The 20613-nt window shown below is 46.9% G+C and overlaps 1 protein-coding gene across 1 annotated transcript in view; it reads left to right on the top strand.

Annotated features, from left to right (window-relative positions):
• Positions 1–20613, top strand: part of LOC146798192 (uncharacterized) — a 514414-nt gene that overhangs the window by 253503 nt on the left and 240298 nt on the right. The window contains exon 9 of the mRNA XM_085625464.1: positions 3262–3388. Within this exon, the coding sequence (XP_085481590.1) occupies positions 3262–3388 (127 nt within the window). The remainder of the gene's footprint in view (positions 1–3261; positions 3389–20613) is intronic.

Genomic DNA, 20613 nt, shown 5'->3' with positions numbered 1-20613 from the left:
AACAGCGCTTACAGAAGGTGTACACAGCGTATTCTGCTGTTTGTGTGGACTGCTATGTCCCTTTCCTGCAGAGACTGGTGTGGACACACCTCCTGTCGGAGGGGATGAAGGAATAAGAGACATGACTGATGCTAGATGTTGTTCTTGAATCTCTGCAGGAGCTCCCCAGGGCCAAGGCGCCGGAAGGAGATTGGTTTCTACCGGAATTTTATCACACCTTCTCAGAAAAGCTGGCCCAAATTCTGTTACTGGTGTATAAGGAGGTATTTGAGCAGGGAGTTTTACCCTCAACCATGCGGGAGGGGGAGATTTGTATGCTCATGAAACAGGGGGGTTACGATCGGGACGCGGCGGCATATCTCCCATTAACCATGATCAATTCTGATGTCAAAATATTCTAAAGTACTGGCTAGGCATCTGTCTCCATACATGCCCTTCTTGATACATGAAGCTCAATGTTGTTTCAAACCCGGCCGCAACCCGGGCATGAACAGAAGGTGTTTAACACATATCATGCATGAGGTTCAGGGCTTGGATGAGGAACTGGCACTAATGGCTGTGGACCTTGAGAAAGCGTTTGACACCATTGACTGGGGGTATTTACTGGAAGCGTTGAGGTCCTCTGGTTTCGGTCCATGGTTCTACAGATGGGTTAAACTTCTCTATACTGATTTGGGTGCAGGTGGATGGAGATGTGGACACTGGGGCGGGGAACGTGCCTGGGCTGCCCGCTATCACAGCTGCTCTTTACACTGGCCATTGAGTCACTCGCAGTTTGGGCATGCAGAGACCATGATGGGTAGAGCATAAATATTGGTGGGAGCCCGCAGGTAATCTCACTATACGCGCATGATGCCCAGTTCTATATCTCCTCCCATTGTGATGCGATTCCTAAGCTTTTACAGCTCTTGGAAGACTTGGAAGCGTACTCCAGATTACAGCTAAATAAGCATAAGTCTCTGTTCTTTCCTCTGGCTGAATTGTCTGCATTGCCGTTGGAGCAGCGTGTGAGTCTTGGGCTGAGATGGGAAACTGGGCATTTCAGATATCAAGGAGTGCAGGTGACGCATGACAACTTAAAATCCCTCCACCTCAATGTGTCCAGGGTGGTAGAAGCTCTCCAGGTATAAGTGGGTTTTTGGAACTCCCTGCCGTTCTCCCTCATGGGTAGGCTGCCGGTCTCAAAGATGGTGGTACTACTGTGTTGCCTATACACGCTCCAGAAATTGATGTGCAACATTCCCATGCGTGTATTTAAGCAACTGAACTCAGTGTTGGTCTCTCTATTGTGGGCAGGCCGTCGTAGTAGAGTAGCCATGCATACATTGACACAGTGGTATGACGAGGGGAGACTCGAAGCTCCCAGGATGGATTTATACTACTATGCAGCTAAGTTGCAACATGCAGCCCGGTGGTTCGATGAGGGAGAAAACTGGAAAAAGACTTCTGAGGGGACGAGTCCAACCGAATAGACTCCAAACGGCTCTGATGGAGGGTGCTGGTATCTCTGGTGACATGCCCTATGTAGTCAAACAGACTGCAAAAGTATGGTAATTGTTCGTAGAACGCATTTTAAAACACACGCCATTCCACAGGGAGCTTCCCATGTGGATACTTACACCAGTGCGGAAAATGATGGATGGGATGTCATTCCAAGTATGGGGGGAGTCGTCCGGTATTGATTGACCTGTACCTAAACAAAACTTTCATCTCCCACTAGTAGGCTTGTAACTGTTTTGGGCGTGGTCAGGGCCAGTTCCTTCAGTATGCCGGACTCTCAGACCTTGCTAGGGCAACGTGGCTCACATATATTCATATGTCCCGCCAACAACGCAAACACTGGATATAAAGCTTACCAGTTGTTCCAGTTGTTGGCTTATTTCCTTCCTGTATAGTGCTATGAGATTAGACACTGCAGGCCCTCCTTCTAGGGCCTGCTCGGAATAGGATGGGGACCTAACTGGCCCCCTGCCTGAGTCAAAGTGGAAAGCGATAACACACTTATGAGCACGGTGTCCTGCAATGTGCGCCTCAAGTTGATACATTTTAACTATTTACATCGCACATATATGACCTCAATGAGCCTGAGCCGCATCGACCCTGCACGCTCAGCTGCGTGCCCACAGTGCGGTGCTACCGGACCGATTTCCTGCATCTGTCATGGGACTGCCCTGAGATACACTGCTTATGGACCCGGGTGGTGAAGTCGGTGAAAAGGGGTACAGGTTTTAGGGTACAGACAACCCCGCTGAATTGTCTACTCGGGTATGTTACGAAGCCTAAGAAACGCAAATTGGAGTACAAATAATTACAACTCTTCCTTGTCCTAGCTAAACGCAGGGTGGCGATAACCTGGATTGAGAAGCGTTACCCCTCTCTGGATGACTAGATGAGGGATGTGTGTGTGAGTGGCCCCTGGTGGAGGAGGTTCATATGAAAACTAGTAAGAGGGATGAGAAGCTAGAATAGGATCGCAGGACTTGGAGGAAGTTATGTCACGTGTTTTTAAACCCAGAGGTGTACTTGAGTGATCAGCATGACTCGGATGCTAGTGGATTTTCAGCTGCAGAGGACGCTTGTTGATTTTCTGATGATATTATGACACAATGTTGTTGGATGACTGGTGAAGCGGATTGTGACCATGTAATGTTTTTATAATCTTGCACTTGGCCGTGGATCTTACTCAACTGTAAACTTTTTCCTGACAATCTCTGCTATATTGATTTTACTATTTGTAAAAAACCGAAAAATAACGGTTGAAAAAAAAATAAAAAATGACTGAAGGTGTTGCAGAATTTGGAATGCAAGTTACTATGGTAATTTTGAACTTGCTTGGTTAAAGCGAGGAGGAATTACTGTGATTTTGATGGGAGGCTATTTCAGCCAACTTCCATCTCTACAAATGTCAGCCTTTACCCCATTTTATCTTGGAATTGGAGTGAGCAAACATTTTCTTGTGTTCTTGGTAGAGCACACTCATCTTTTTTGCAGTCGTCCTTTTTCATATCATTTGAATCCTAATCACTACATTCTTTGCATTTGTATATTGTTATCTTGCCCATGTTTCAAACCTAAATATCAAGGTGCAAGAATTTCTGAAGATTTGTTATCAAACGTCCTCAACGTGAGTACACCATAAACTTCAAAGTATAATAAGTACATTTTTCTTTTCTAGTTTTCAGCAGACCATAGTGAGGCCAGGTAATATTTAGTCTTCTTGTGTTTTTCATTTCACCCTCATCAATTGTTTCCTTCACACAGTACGCCAAGTACCTGGAGAACCATACAGTAATTGGAACCAGGAGTGTTTTTCAGCGTTCTTGCCTCTACCACCTACCAAGGAAACCCAACCTTCACTTGTTGTGGGCAGCCTTTGAGGAAAAACAAGGTACAGGAAATCTGACTTGCATCTTTTGTCCTGATTCCTCTTTTAGTGGGCAGTGTTAAAGAAAAAGGGGGAAATCCACAGTTGCGCCTAATGATATTCCAAATTTGTGTCTAGATAAGATGCTTTTGTTTCGAGGTAATTGGAAACTTGGTTCACTTCCTCTTTGAAAGTTTACACTCCCAGGTTAACTTCAACACATACTCTTTCTATGGTGTGCTAGTCTAAGGTAAATTACATGGAGATATAAATAATAATGTTGACCCTGTAGAATATATCCACAGGCCACTCCTTCCTTTAATACTGGCCAGCTTAAATCATCATTTTGTTAATTTTAATTTGTTGTGATTGTTTAGTTGGTTTATTGCTTCTTCCAGTAGGTGTAGTCAGCAGAAATCCTGACTGGGCTTACATCTTTCTGAAGGCTATAATACGATTACCATTGAACTGGATAATAATGCTTACTAATAATTTAAAGTCTGAAAACACATTTTAATTTGCGGTGTACGCTATGTAAATGAAATATAGCACTTGCACTTTGTCACCTAAACACATTTTTCTCAAAGTGCTTCCTGAAATCGCTGTTTTGCACCTCAGTTATACATAGGACAATCAGCGTTTCTCTATAAAACGCAACAAAGGTTTTGCCTGGGTCAAGCAATTTCTTAATTAGGCTTCAAAGTAGATTTGAAATTTAACAACCTGAACCAGAAGGGTATCAAAAACACAAAAGTCGACACATACTAAGTTATTTGGATTTTGACTATTTTAATTTTTTTTACATTTTATACGAACACCCTGTCTGACGAGTTATTTTCTCAGTGTGCTTTCAAAAAATCCTAAACAGCAATTTTAAAAGCCAAACCTCCTACCGTGTACGCCTTTTGTTTCATAAACTTCTGGAATTTTATTTTAGCCTTCTAGCGAAGTTTTATCAAATTTGGAACCCAAATATGCTTTTAAGAATATCTAAAGAGGGATTAAGAGTTAACAATGGTTCTAAAAATGTTTGTAATCTCCAGAGTGTTGACATTGAACACTAAAACACATGGGTCCATGACCGGAAAGCACTACAGTCAACTCAAACGGGTACAACTCTTTGAAACCTTCTGTTGTCTGGAAATTTGCTAACTTTTTGCTATCACAGAAGAAATTTTAATTCTCAGAATTCACAGGTGAACATACCATACATTCTACAGAGAACAGCAGCATGTGTGTATGTGGAGAAATGAATGAATGAATGAATGAAACAGTATTTCTAAAGTGCCTGGTTACCCATGAACCCATGAACTCTGGTCTTCATCTGACCTGTGGTCCTTGTTGGATAACGATGTTTGAGCCCATGTCACATGGCAAATAGCCTTGTACAGTCATTATCTTAGAGCAGAAGCAAGTCTCCACCTATGAGAAAAAGGCTGAGCATTTCTGAATCTTTAGGCATAGTCTGCTCACTTCCAACAGATCAGTGGCTAGAAGCAGAGGAGAGCATCAGTGTGTGGATACCAGCTTCACAGTCTTCGCAACTGGGTACGTTAGAACCTCTGACAGGAAAGCAATTATGCTTTTTGAACTGTAAGTGAGGCTGTAGCAAAATTTGCAATGAGAGATAGTCAAGTGACAGTAAGTAGTGAGAAAATACTGGTGAACTGAAGTTCTAGCATAAAATATATGGAGTCCATTTAAAGTGAGAGATTAAGAGAGACAGGGTGAAGCAGGAGCCTGTATCTGATAGAGACGTCTAGCCGCAGATCTCTTACCTTTAAATTTACCCAGGCACCCGACTGGATCCGAAAGATTTTTCGAGAGCAGTACCCCTGCGTGCCGGTAGGTGGGCATCGATCTGCTCCACGATTCGTCTGTGCCGGAAGTGATTTCCGCGTCACCTATATAGGTGTCACCACGGCATGCTGACATCAGTTATTTTCTTTCCGCGACAATCAGCACTGATCATAGAGAAGAGCTACCCCTCTGTCCGTTTTTGACAGGATTTTTAGGTCTCGCGCCTAGCGTTGCAGTGCCCAGAGACCTCTTGTAAGGGGGTTTTGAAACCTGACCACACGGTCGTGCGTGTGATCAGGCTTTCGCCGGCAGGCATTGGATTTCGCGTGTTTCTTTTTTTTTTTTTTTTTTTAAAAGGCATGCGATTGGGCAAAGGCGGGCGCACGTCCCACCTTTGCAGCGCCCATTCCCGTCCGTGTCTAGCACGCGCAGCAGCGCGCATTCGCATCGCTGCTTGCTCCCTCCCCCCGCTCCTATGTGGTGCGCGTGCACCACTACTTTCGATTCCCGGCTTACATTCAGGGCCTTGGCCGCTTTCACTTTCCAAGCGCAGATGAGACATTAGCGGACGTTTAAAAAAAAAATTTGTATGCGTGGGGCTGTTTGTTTTTTTTAGTTTATATGCGTGCGGCCGTTTGTCTATAATGCGCGCCCACTTTTATGTTGGTAATAGGAGGGCACATGAGGGTAAATCGTAACGGTCTCTATATGCACACAATACGAAAAAATTCCCCAAACTTGCAAGTTGCAACGTTTTTCATGGACTTTTGCTTACGTTGCTAAACAAATGAAACATGAGTTGCTGCTCCATAGTTATATTAGAATGTGTCACAGCTGCTGTATCACGGGCCCGGTGCTTTGTTTTGGGTGGAGGTGTGTGTGCTCCCAGAGCCACTCTGCCCGGGCCCTCTCTGCTGGCCCAGTTATGCGGGGGCTGCAGACTTGGGGCAGCCAGCGAGCTCCCCGTGCCTGGTCCTCCCTGGTTCCGATAGCCATACCGCGTACCAGCAGTAATAAGCGTGACTGTGCCTAATGCATTAGCAAATCTCACAACTGTCCCTATCTCTGGCTAGTCCGAGGAGGTCTGGGGCTGGGAGAGACGCCGCAGGTGCCCTCCGCGCCCCCTGCTTATGCCTTATTTTCCTCTAGCCTAAGCATTGATGGGGCCGGCCTCCTGTGCGATGGGCCAGGCAGAGCGACGTCTAAACCTGCTGGTAGTGGGCACAGAGCCTCTGCCCTCCTGAGTAAATAAGGCTGTGTGCGAGTCCCTCCTGTCAGTCAGGGGATGGCCGGGCCAGAGTGTGAGAGGACCACGATGGATCAAGGAAGGGCTGCATGTCTGCTGCTGCTCCCGCTCCTGCATGTGGTGCTCAGCAGGCCTCGCTAGATGAGTAAGGGTGTCTGTATAGCGCACAGTATCAGCCTGAGCGTGCTCTTGTTCTCAATGGACCTGGCTGGCTTCGCTTCGGAATGAGACACAAATCGCTTTTGTTTCTGTAAACTCTGCAGGAACCTTGTGGCTCGTGTACTGTTTTCCATCAGTCTGCGATGAAAGACAAGGGGCTGCGCCACTCCCTTGCGGTTCGATGTTATTTTCTGCTTCGTAACTGCTGGCGGATTTTAGCGTCCTGGTGATTGTTGCGTGAAAGTGAGTACTCATTTCTGTTCTTATTGAGATTGCCAAATTCTGAACATTCGCAGTGGGCAGAGTCTAAATGGCCGCTGAGCAGTGGATGGTACTAATCTCTATATTTTATGCATCACATGTGTATTTCAGTGACCCAAAAATATAGGACGCACGTCCAGGGCGCTTGCACCAGCTGCAGGGGTCATATGACCATGTCACGGTACGTGTCTGAGTTTGTGGCTCACAAGCAGCATTTGAACAGCTTGTTTTGTTACCGATGGTGGCCGTGCGTGATGTTTATAAAATGTGCGGCTCGCCCAACTAAGGTTGGTTTGTCCCAGTTACATGAAATGCAGCAACTCCATTTTATCAACAGTTCTGTTGTCTCCATGTTCAGAAGACACAGCACGCCCCCGGGCAGGTCGACGCCATGCATGCTTCATCGGCACCCACAGCGGCAATTTCCACTATAACAAGGCTTTGTCTTTTTATATCTGGCTGCAGCCTCTCACTGATGCCTATTGACTGGGAACAGGTGTGCAGGAAAACGTATTGAGCCCTTTTTGGGGAGTAACACTCTGCAAATATTTAAAATTAATAACATGGTGTCGGAATCAGGTTCCTGCGGTGTTGCCAACAGAGGCAAAAGACTGGATGAAACCGCTCTCACTCACTCAGTTATTGGTGCACAGTCTTTAATCAGAGGCAGTTCAACTGGCTGTGAACAATGTGTCAATGAAACCTCCGAGTGGCAGTTTGCCTCTCTGTGGTTATTTTCTGCCGCTGTGCTGTTATTGGCTGTGCCTCTATTCAGCGCCAGTTGTTCTGTTCCAAGAACTGGATACGCTGCACAGCCAACTTCTTCAAAGCGCAGCTGCGCAACAATAGCAGTGTACTTAAATCGTAACGACGTGTCAGTAAAAAGTCACACCTTTCTGCCAGCTGATTACAATGTTTGCAAGTGTGATTATTCATTCTGTGCCATAGAATGTGATTCATTTTATTTTCTGTTGCTTCCCATGTAACAGTGTAAAGAACCATGCTTGTTAAACTTCGTACATCACCCTCGCACCGAACTCATTATTTAAAAGCCTGATTGGCATCGGAGTGTTTCGTTTGTCAGCAGCACAGCACACGCTAAAAAAACAGCATCTGAAAACATAAAGAGTGGGGCATATTACAGTTTGCGAAGAAGTCCCATGTGGTGTGATCAATAAATGTCAAAACCATAAAAGGCACGATCATACATGTGCCATACCAACAACACTGTTCCTACTGCCGTGAGAGCGCCGTAAACTGCGCCCGTCAAGCTCCCCCACCCCCTGCTCTCACTTAAACATCCAGCTCGTTTCGGACGGAGACACACCTGCCCCTAATCCACCACTGAATAGCGATGCAAAATATATATATCACTTCACTTTACATGCAACTAACGACCGGGAAGTATTCTAGACTGTGCGAACTGGAGGTAGGAGACTCTGGATGGCCACAGATTCCCCCCCTCGTCCAACCAACCCCACCACCGACACTTCAGCCACCGGAGTTATGCCAAGCTCTCATTTTTTAAACTTCGTACATCACCCTTGCACTGAACTCATTATTTAAAAGCCTGATTGGCATCAGAGTGTTTCAGCAGCACAGCACACACAAAAAAAACTACTGAAAGTTTGAGCTATTGTTGCTGCATTATTATTTGCAAAGCCAATAGCTCAAACTTTCAGTAATGCGAGACCTATTGCATTGCAAATGCTTGTTTCTACATTTTGACACCCTTTTTGAGGTTTTTTCTCCTGGTGTGTCGAGGATGCCACTGAGGAAGACGCATTTTAAACCCTGTGGCACCTGTCAATGCGCCTTATCCGTGACGAACCCACACTTTGTGTGTTTTTGGTGTCTGGAGTGGTGGAGTGTAACCACGACTCCAAGTTGTGTTCCGACTGATGGGCCATGGCGCCGAAGGCTTTGAGGAAGCAGTCCCTGAAGCTGCTAGCAGCCCGGTATGCGACTCTGTGGAAGTCATGGTGCTGCTCAAAAGGACGGTCTTAGGACTGTTCCAGGAGTCTGAAGTCCTCTTCGTCCCACTCGAAATCATCAGGGTACATAAAACACAAAAATTTGAAGCTCTTCAACTTCTTCCAGTCCGTTGGCCAATGCAATGAAGGAAAATCGGCATTCGAGAACTGATTTCTCAGGACCTGCGCCTGGGCTGATTCCGTGCCTCCCCAGTTTTCCAGGAGCCAAAGCTTCCCCCTCAAATGAGAGTTTTATGAGGCCATGTGTCTCATTTTTGAGTGGTACAAAACCCTCCGGTGTGCCTTCAGACCCTGCAGGATCGGATCAAGCCTCATCTGGCTCCATGCCGCGGCTCCAGCGGGTCCCTATGGATCATGGATCCAGATCAGTCGTGCCACTCCAACCTTCCTCTGCGCCAGCCCTGATGCTCCTGCCGCCCACCAGGGGCGACAGCCCCATTATGATCCCTGATTCCAACATGGTGCCATGACGATCGGCGCCGACAGGACCTCAGTGTCCTAGGTCGGAGCCTAAGCTCTATTTCGAAGGGCTAGGGCTTAGAGAGGAATGGGAGGGTGTAGGAAAGTGCCCATTTTTTTGCATGGTTACTCCCTAACCTTTTGCCAGATACATGATGCCAACCTGACTGACTGTGCCCTGGGTCCCTGCCAATAAGGCTACCAGGGCCTGTGGTCTTTACCAAAACTGTACCTTTGTCTCCACATTTGGCACTCCTCTGAGCCACCTGTAAGTCCCTTGGAAAAAGTACCCCTGGTATCAAGGGCCTTGTGACTAGAGAGTGCCTCTGAGGACTGCAGCATGTATTATTCCTCCCTCAAAGACCCACATACTGCCATTGCAGGCTGCGTGTTTTGGTGCAGACCAAACTGAAGCGTCGACATGGCACACATCCCTGTGTGCCATGCCCACCAACACTGCATGTGGTATGGGTAAATGACCCCTCCAGCAGGCCTGACAGCCTTAAAGACACTGTGCACCTTACCATTAGTAAGGGCATAGCTGCCTGAGCAATATGCACCTATAGTGTCTGTGCCATTCAAAGACATTGCAAGTGAAGCAAAGCCATTTTGACTACATGGGCTGGGAATTTGTCAGCACGAACTCCACAGCTCCATAATGGCTTGACTGAAGTTTGGTACCAAACTTCTCAGCACATTAAACCCGCACTGGTACCAGTATTGGATTTATTATAAAATACACTCAGAGATCATCTTAGAGATGCTCCCTGGAAAACGACAAGCCCAGTGTGGGTCCTGAACGGCTACCCTCTATCTGCCACCACCAGACCGGTTTCTGGACCCCTAGGTATAGAGCCTTCTTCCCTCCGGGTCCAGAAACAAAGCACATCCTGGGCAGAGGTGTCATGCCTCCTCCCCCAGGATGGGCAGGGTCCATAAAGGGGAAACTTCAAAGCCTTGCTGCCTTTGTAAACTACCCCCAGCCTTTGCTGCTATCAGCAGTTGGCTCCCACCAGTTCTGAACCCCACTTTGGACGGGAAATTCGGCAGGAAAACCTAGAAAGAAAGGGAGGTGTGCCCACCTTTGCCAACCCCTCCCCTCAGGTGGGGGAGGCTAAGTGAAGCACACATCTCCGTCCCCTCCATCTTGAAGATGAGGGGACTCCCCAATCAGGATGCAGCATGTGGCCCCTCCCAATGGAGGGTTGTATAAGAAGGGGTGTAGACACCCCAGGGAAGGTACTCATTGGTCCCAACCTGCACACCCCTGTAACGCCCCTCAATCTAAGCATTTAAAGGCACCCCTAAACCTTGCGCCTTAGATTCAACAACCTAAGAAGAAGGACCGAAGAGCTGTGCTGCAGAGAAGAGGACAACGACAAATGATTTGGCCCCAGCCCTACCGGCCTGTTTCCTGCTTCAGAGACCCTTGAGCTGACACCAGCAGGTCCCGCAGCCTTGAAGAACCCCGGAGACCTGCCCTTCGAGAAAGACTATGATCTCCCGTGGACACCAGATTTGTCTAACAACAAACTCAACTCCAGACTCTGAATCCAGACAGAACCGCGGGTCTACACCACTCTGAACCCCTCGGCCTGAGTCTGAGCGGCTCAACACCACAGCGATCTGCCCCTGGCAATCCTGACCTGGGATCCAGTGATGGACAACCTCCTCTGACCTTAACTTTGACGCCAGCAGCCCTGCTGCGGCCGGAGTTGGTGAGAAAATTGACATGAAAAGACACCCCTGCATCCACAGCCCACTGGCCTTGGGGTGCCCCACCGCCGGGGTCTGTGTTCAGCAGTCCTCCAACTTCACACTCCAGTTGCTGAGACTCTTTACCAACTCTCCTGCTTCAAACCTGCAGTACTTCTTCCTGACCAACGATCTCTATTGACCTCCTATGGTAAGCCCTATGCCGTTTTTGCACCTTGCCACCCATGTGCCGCTGTTGGTGCGCTCTTGGGTGCCTACTTTTGGCCCCCTTTGTGCTGATCACTGATCCCTGGGTCCTGACCCAGAAATCGCAAGTACCTACCTGTAACCAGTGCTCTTCGGACTACCCCCTGTCTCCATAAAAACCAGAGACTCAACTCCTAACCCTAGTACTTACCCATGAGTTACTAACCTTCTCTTCCTCAATAGGATTGCATCGTACTCAAACCAATTCCTTGCATTGCCTTTCTTTACATTGCAAAGCCTAAACTGTAATTGTGCTGCATTTACAAAAGTAATAACAAACTGTAAAAGTATATTTCGACATTCTTCAACCAGTATTGCATTTCCTGAAACGTGTTGTTATTTTGAAATACTGCAAAACTATCTTCACTAAGGAAAACTTGATTCTTTAATAAAAAGCAGAGTATACATCTTTTATACTTGCAATTAGTCAGGATTCAGGCTTTGAGTGTGTGACATCCTTTCTTGCCTGATTGTGTACAATAAATGTATAGCACAGCCCTCTGATAAGCCTGACTGCTCAGCCCAGCCACTACTAAATTGAGAGTAAGGTACTATCGACTTTGTTTGAGAAACTCGACCTGGCTCACTTCCATCATCTAGAGATGAGAGAGTTCAGTGTAAGCTTAAAAAGATTTTCATGGGGGCCCATTCTTCCAAGACCAAGCTCCAGGAGATCTTGGCACAATAGTCAAGGGACCACCCTTCTGAGGGGGGAGATTCCAACTCAGAAGAGGATGTTAGTGATGTAGAGGACAACCTCCCCCACTAAATAAGGAGAACCGGGCGCTTGAGCCCCTGATTTCAAAGGTAGTACTCACAGCACATAGAATGCACATAGGTGAGTCGGGTCCGGATGAGATCGAGGACAACCTCAATGAAGAGGACATCCTTCTAGCAAGGTTGACCAAAAGATTAGATTTGGAGTCCAGGCTATGGAAGAATAGAGAGCAGAGCTGGGCTTAGCTCCCAGCAATGGCGACAGCAACTTAGAATCTAGGGAGAAAGAGACTTCTGACCCTAAAATCCCCAAAGAGATTGTCCTCAAATATGAGGAGGGTGTTGACATCCCTAAATGGTTCACAGCCTTTGAGAGGGCTTGTGGAATAAGGCAAGTCAAGAAGTCACGCTGTGGAGCCTTACTTTGGGAATGGTTCTCTGGTAATTGCAGAGACACACTTCTGACCCTCATCGGGCCAGATGCTGAGTTCTGTGACCTCATGAAGGGCACCCTGATTGAGGGCTTTGGACTCACAACTGAGGAGTGTAGGATTCCATTCAGGGGGCTTACAAAACCCCAAGCCAGTCCAGGGTTGGCTTCATACACTACTCAGTAAAAACACTAGATGGTTAGTTAACTGGAAGTGATGTGGGCATTATAATATTTTGATGAAAGAACACGTTAAGTAATTGTACTAATGAAAGTTGCATCAGTTTCTGGTGGACCTAGGTCTAATTTCTCCCCAAAAATTGGGAAAGAAGGCTGACCTTTGGGTCAAGATTAGGGTGATCAAAACTTCTACTGGGGGTAACCAAAAGAGAGGGGATATAAAACCTTTCCAGGGGAAAGGGGGTGATTTCCCCCCCCCCCCTCCCCCCCTAAAGATAAAAACTAAGAGGCTTCTAAAGCCCCCTAAAACCCTGTTCATGAGGTTGGGCCCCAGACGTCTTCCTGGTCGGTATAAGGGTAAGAATTTTGATCCCCTAAAGGCCTGGTGTCACACCCGTAGGAAGGATGGACACCAACCTGGAGATTCAGCCTCTCCTAACAAGAATGAGGGTCCAATCTTTATACCTACCTGACCCTTGTCCCGTGCCAGTGCTAGAAATCTGAGACTGAACTCCTAACCCTAGTACTTACCCGTAAGTTACTAACCTTGTCTTCCTCCTTAGGATTGCAATGAACTCAAACCAATACCTTGCATTACCTATCTTTACATTGGAAAGCCTAAACTGTAATTGTGCTGCATTTAAAAAAGAAATAACAAGCTGTAAAAGTATATTTTAACATTCTTCAACCAGTATTGCATTTCCTGAAAAGTGTTGTTACTTTGAAGTACTGCAAACTTATCTGCACTAAGGAAACCTTGTTTCTTTAATAAAACACAAAGTATTAACTTTTTATACTTAAAATTGGTCTGAATTCAGTCTTAAGTGTGTGACATTCTTTCTTACCTGTGTGTGTACAATAAATGCTTAACACAGACCTCTGATAAACCTGACTGCTCAGTCCAGCTACCCCTAAATTGAGACTAAGGTACTATCTACTTTATCCTCTGCTATACTTTGGGAACTCACTGGACTCCGTGCACACTATACCTCTTTTTGGTATAGCATATACAGAGCCAGTTTCCTTCAGAGGGAGAGCCGGACCCTTTAGAATACCAGCCTTATGATCAGGATATTGGCTGCTGTGAGGAACTGGGTGATGCCAGCTGAAGGGATACGTCTCCAGATACCGGCATGCTTTCTCCCCCTACCGTGGCTATGGAGGAGGGAGCCACATACGCAATGGTGGTTTGGAGGGTGGCAAGGTCTTCTACCTTTAGTTGTCCTCGGTAGCAGTCATGATCAACATCTTGATGGTGTTGCTGCAACCGAGAGTCTCCTCCTGTGAACCACTACTCCAGGTCAGTGAGGCCCTCACCGGTGTCCTTCTGGGATCCTGGTCCAAACCCAGCCCATGAGCTCCTGTGAATAGGACGATTGCCTATTGCCCTGCTCCAAGAGATCCAAATTTCCTCACCGAACACGCTACCAGGGAGAGCTTGTAGGTCTGAGCCTCCACACCCATGGCACGTTCCTTGCCGCCCGGACAGGAAATCCAAGAAGCCAGGCAGCTTGAGAAAGAAAATGTTTTCTTCCGCCAGCCTTGCATTTCAGGTAGTGAACACTGCATGCTTAGTGGGCTGCTGATCCTGCATGCTTAGTAGGCCTCTAATCCTACACACTGTGGGAAACGGTTGCGCAAGTGCTGCCACAGGTCCTGTAGGAGCCACAGGCCATTCTCTCGCAAGCAGTTACAGACGGAAGATACGCAGCAAAGTTCACTATACACTGTAGCTTGGACAGAACTAACTTGCTAGGCAGAGCGTTTTTGTCAGCAGTGGCCCTCAGACGCCATGCCTGGCTGGGAATGTCTGACTTTTCAGGGTTGTAGGAAGCGGTCTCTTTATATAGTGGACCATAATTAGGTACACTGTGTAAAGAGTCCAGGCAACCCTTATTAGTTTACAGAGACAAAAATAAGAACACTAATTTCTCTTTTGTGTTAATGTGTGCAAGCAGTTTTGGCCTTTCAGACGGTAGTGCTAAGCATTTGTTGTACTCACAAAGGCAGTAAATGAGAAATCCAGCGAAGACCAATTTAGAAAATTAGTTGTATTTTTCTATATTTTGATACCAAGAACTTCTCCTCCAGGGGATACTCATCAATAGTCATAAGCACTGAATTGTCCCGCCCACGTGCGTAGACCCCGGAGCATTAACAAAAAAAATGTGTGTATATATATTTTCACAGTATTGGCGCCCTTACTGGGAGCTCCGCCCGTAGATCGGTGGCACGTACAGCCAGTAGAGCAAAACTGGCATGTTATTGCAGTCCAATGTAAATAAATACGTGCACTCAGAATTCAAAGTCAGGATATTATTCAGAATTGGAATAAATATCCTGACTCGGACTTCTGAGTGCACATATTTATTTACATTGGACTGCAATATATATATATATATATATTCACTTAAAAAACCATAGGTTTCACACATGTTATAGTTAGCTGGACATTTCACTCGTAAAAAACCAATGAAATTCCCCCGTTATAGTTAGTGCAGGCAACTATAACTCATGCGACCGCAATCCTCTGCTGATGACGTCAGATATTACATCACTGTATTTAGACACTTATTTACCCATGTCTTCTTCCATCAATCTTTAGCTATACATATATTACAAATATTTATTTTTCATAAAGACACATATGTCATCAGTGATGTAATATCTGACGTCATCAGCAGAGGATTGCGGTCGCGTGAGTTATAGTTGCCTGCACTAACTATAAAGGAGGAATTTCATTGGTGTTTTTACGAGTGAAATGTCCAGCTAACTATAACATGTGTGAAACCTATGGTTTTTTAAGTGAATTTGCAAGGTTTTTTAAATGCTAATTCGTAACTATAACGTGTGTGAAACCTATGGTTTTTTCAGTGAATTTGTACGTTTTTTTAAATGCTTAGTTATGTATTTATTTATTTTAATTTTTTTCAGGTTTTTCACCGTGCGCGCACCTCGCGATTTTTTTTTTTTATTTTTTAAATGTGGTTTTTTCGCCCTTGGGGGTCCTTCTGTGACCCCCTGACCAAAGCTAGGGGGTCAGGAACTGTCCACTCTGCCCCCATTTCACGTTCTCCACCTTTTTTGTTTCACCCCCTCAGACTGCGAGAGACAAAATGGCGGCCGACACTTCCTGGTTTCGACCGATTCGAATGTTTACCGCCATCTAACAAACAATCAAAATTGAGCTCGCGCACGGCAGGGTGCGCGCACGGTGCGCGCGTATAGATATTGATATGCTTTTAAATGCTATTTTCTCAGGAAATACTGAACAGATTTGCACCAGACCTGCAAAAGGCACTTCCTTGACCTTATGGCTACCTCTCTGCCAAATTTCACGTAATTCTGTTCAGCCGTTCGGGCTGTAGCTGCGACTAAAGGTCCTATGGAAAAATGCATGGGTAAAACGTGTTTTGGGACCCCCCCCCTTTTTCTCGGCCCCCGCTTTACGAATCACCCCGAGACTTTGAGGGTAGGAGCTGAACGGAGCGCCCCATTAGTTTTGAAAATTTCGCGAGGATTCGTCAACCGGCGCCAAAGTTATTCAAAATAGAATTTTGAGATTTCCTATGGAAACTAGGTTGTAACTATAACTATCTACGACCGCCAGTAGATAATATATATATATAATATATACATATATATATATTACCTACTGGCGGTCGCCAGTAGGTAGTTATAGTTAGGACCACGTTTCCATAGGAAATCCGCAACATTCTATTTTGAATAACTTTGGCGCCGGTCGACGAATCCTCGCGAATTTTTCAAAATAGGTGGGGCGCTACGCTCCGCTCCTACCCTGAAAGTCTCGGGGGGATTCGTCAAGCGGGGGCTGAGATAAAAGGGGGGTCCCAAAACGCGTTTTTCCCATGCATTTTTCCATAGGACCTTTAGACAGGGCTACAGCCCGAACGGCTGAACAGAATTACTAGAAATTTGGCAGAGAGGTAGTCCTCAGGTCAAGGAAGTGCCTTTTGTAGGTTTGGTGTAAATCTGTTCAGTAGATTCTGAGAAAATAGCCTTTAAATCAATATATATATCTGAGCCAGCTTACGGTGCGCTTACGGTACGCTTACCGTACGCGTACGGTGGCGTGCGCGAGCGCGATTCTGATTGGCTCTTAGATCTTAGTAAACATTCGAATCGGCCGAAACCAGGAAGCGGCGGCCGCCATTTTCTCTCTCGCACTGAGAGTGATGTTTAAAATATAAAGCACAAAAACATGTAAAGGGGCTGTTTAGACAGCTCCCACACACATAGCAATGTTGAGGGAGTCCCCAAAGATCCCCCAAGGCCAATAACGGAATTTTTATTTTTTCGCTAATTTCGCCGATTACGCTTACCGTACGCGTACGGTAAAAAATTCTAAAAAAAAAATAATTATCCACACTCTCCCCACCCCGTGTTCAATTGGTGCCCGAAGGGCACCAATTGTGCATGGCTTATTAAAGATGAGTTAAACTAAAATATTTAAAAAAAAATTAATAAAAAAAAAATTATCCACACTCTCTCCACCCCGTGTGCAAATGGTGCCCGAAGGGCACCATTTGTTCATGGCTTATAACATATACGAAAAATTAAAATATTACCTTTCAAAACGAAGTGCATCATATGTCCTCCATGTGCGCACGGTGCGCGAAGCGCATCGTGCGTACATGGCCCATTTAGCGTAACGTGGGCACGCGGTACGCGTAGCGCATCGCGTGCCCACCGTGCGTGCACGGCACTAACTGCGTAACGTGGGCGCGCGGTGCGCAAAGCGCACCGCGTGCTCACTGTGCGCGCACGGTGCGCGAAGCGCACCGTGCGCGCACGGAACGAACTGCGTTAAGTGGGCGCGCACGCCACGAATGGCGTAAAGTAACTTAGCATTTAAAAAACCGTACAAATTCACTGAAAAAACCATAGGTTTCACACACGTTATAGTTAGGAATCAGCATTTAAAAAACCTTGCAAATTCACTGAAAAAACCATAGGTTTCACACATGTTATAGTTAGCGGAAATTTTACTGATAAAAAACCAATGAAATTCCCCCGTTATAGTTAGTGCAGGCAACTATAACTCACGCGACCGCAATCTTCTGCTGATGACATATGTGTCTTTATGAAAAAAAAATATTTGTAATATATGTATAGCTAAAAATGTATGGAAGAAGACATGGGCAAATAAGTGTCTAAATACAGTATTAGCATCAGCAGAGGATTGCGGTCGCGTGAGTTATAGTTGCCTGCACTAACTATAACGGGGGAATTTCATTGGTTTTTTATCAGTAAAATTTCCGCTAACTATAACATGTGTGAAACCTATGGTTTTTTCAATGAATATATATATATATATATATACATATATATATATATATATATATATATATATATATATATATATTCGAGTCATATGAGCTGCAGATTACACACTCTTGCATAGATCGCCATCTGGTGTTGGGCCCGGATGTTTGCAATTTGTTTTTCCTCTTGGAAAGTCTTTGGAAGTCACGAGGTCGGTGACTCCTCCTTTGGATCGTATTGCGCATGGGCTTCGGCTCCATCCTCAGATTGTTTTTTTCCGCCATCGGGCTCGGATGTAATCTTCGCGCTCCGATCCGAACATTTCCAGTTCGACGATCGAAGCGGAATCCTCACCTCACATCGCAGTATTGTTTCGATCGCGATCTCCTCAAATGAACGCACCTTCTCATCGACAAATCTTCGGTTCCAGTCGTCGACGGCGGCCTTCGGGCCTACCCAAGCTCCGGTCCCGGCTGATGGAAAGAACTCCATTCAAGAAGTGTCCTCGATGTGGGTCCAAATTCCCCCACACCGATCTTCATGAGGTATGCAACCTCTGCCTCTCCCCTGAACACGAGGCTCGAGACTATCCGGCCTGTAAGTCTTTCCGATCGAAAAAGACTATTCGGGACCGAAGAGCCAGAAGAAACATGGCACACTCCTCGACCTCCGTTCCAGTCGACATCTTCGGAGACGACATCGAAGATCCGGGACAGCAGCGCACCGTAGAGGACCTAGTCAGTGCTTCCGAGGCCGACAACTCAGATGTGGAAGATATCACTCCGGCGCAGAGGGTCGTGAGTACTATACCCCCGCCCCACACCCGCGCCAACACCCAAAAAGGCTTTGGTCACGCCTTCGCCTCCGGGCCTAAGCAAGACCAGAGACACTGCTTCACACACCCCACCTTCAGGCCCGGTGAAGAAGCCAACTAAGCCTTCCGGCGGCTCGGGCTCGAGCCAGCCTGCCAGCGGTGCCGAGAAACACACTTCGGCACCGAAAAAGAAACCAGCCTCTACCTCGACACCGAGCTCCGCACCGAAGCCCTCTGGGTCGGAACCCAGCGCTTCCGTACCGACACCATCTTTGGTACCGACCAAACCCCATAAGGCGCTCGGCACCGACACTTCCAAGCCGAAGCCCGTCTCGGCGTCGATCAAGAAATCGGAGGTTCCCAAGCCCAGTGCTAAGCAAACTGGCACAGACAAGCCTAAAAAGTCATCGGCCCCGAAAACTTCGGCGCCGACGGACCAACCATTGTCACAGGAACTATTTACACCGGATCCCTTACAAAAAACTCACCAGGGATCCAAAAACTGGACATCTGGCACTCTCTTCCAAAAAGAGACATTGGGACAAACCAGCTCCGCCTCCACCTCCAAAGAGGAAGGACTCTGCTACCTCTCCTTTCAGAATACCTTCCCCACCTCTTCCACCTCCCCCACCCTCTCCACCTCTGCCCCCTCCGCCTTCTCCACCCCCACCTCATCGCTCTCCGACCCCGTCTCCAGACGATGATGATCAGGGGGACCCATATCACGATATAGGGGATGTGCCCCAAGACCCCACCCCTACAGGATCCCCAGACCCATGGGACGACTACAATAACCCAGATATTTCCGACGTCCCACAAGATACCTTTCTAGGCCATCTCCACCGGAAGACTCATTAGGGTTTCGCCATCTACTTCAAAGGGCGGCACACTATCACGGGGTAGAGTTGCTCACTGACCCAGTGGAGGAGGATTTCCTCCTCGACACATTTGATACCACACATAGGTCTACATCCATACTACCTATGCTTAAGGGGGTGGTGAAGCATGCGCCAGAGGTTTTTAAGGACCCAGTCAGGGCCAGGGTCATTAACCCACGCATAGACAAAAAATACAAAGCTGCCCCCACAGATCCCGCCTATATTAAAGGGCCAGCGCCACTAGATTCCCTAGTGGTTTCCACTGCACGGAAAAGATCAAATTCCCAGGTGTCAGGCGAAGCACCACTACCTGACAGAGTCAAAGCTACTGGACGCATCAGGAAAGCGCACTGCGTCACAGGCAGCCAATATAGGGCGTATCGCCAACACCCAAGCGCTATTGGCCAGATACGATAAGGCACATTATACTGAATTGGAAAATATAATGCAACACCTCCCTGAAAGATATAAAACTAGGGCCAATTAATTAATTCAAGAGGGTAAGAAAATCACTAACACCTCTATACGCTGTGCCTTAGAGGCAGCAGACACAGCCTCCAGGGCCATTATTACTAGCGTCCTCCTCCGTCGCCATGCTTGGCTAAGAATATCAGGATTTAAACCAGAGGTACAAGCCTCCATCCTGAATCATCCCTTTGACCAGGAACACCTATTCGGCCCAAAGGTAGATGAGGCCCTCGAAAAAATGTAGAAGGACACCGATACGGCGAAGTCCATGGGAGCCCTACAGTCACACCCTCCTAGGCGCTCTTTTCGCCGCTCTTCCTTTCGGAGTACATCTAGAGGCTACTCCTCAGATAACGCGTCCACTTCCTACAAATCCCCCACTCAGTCCACCTTCACAAGGGGTTATCAAAGAGGTGGCTAGAGGGGAAACAATAATAAAGGCAGAGGCAAAACAAATACCGCCCGCTCTGCCACACCGCCTACCCAATGACTTCCCCCCCGCTCCCTCCAGACCATCCCACTCCGGTCGGGGGCAGACTTCAAAATGTCCTTCATGCCTTGGAGACCATCACCTCAGACAAATGGGTGACCCAAA

Source organism: Triturus cristatus, chromosome 9 (assembly GCF_964204655.1).
Source record: "Triturus cristatus chromosome 9, aTriCri1.1, whole genome shotgun sequence".
Classification (NCBI taxonomy): domain Eukaryota; kingdom Metazoa; phylum Chordata; class Amphibia; order Caudata; family Salamandridae; genus Triturus; species Triturus cristatus.
The sequence above is the reverse complement of the archived record's forward strand: the minus strand, read 5'-3'. Positions and strand labels throughout refer to the sequence as shown.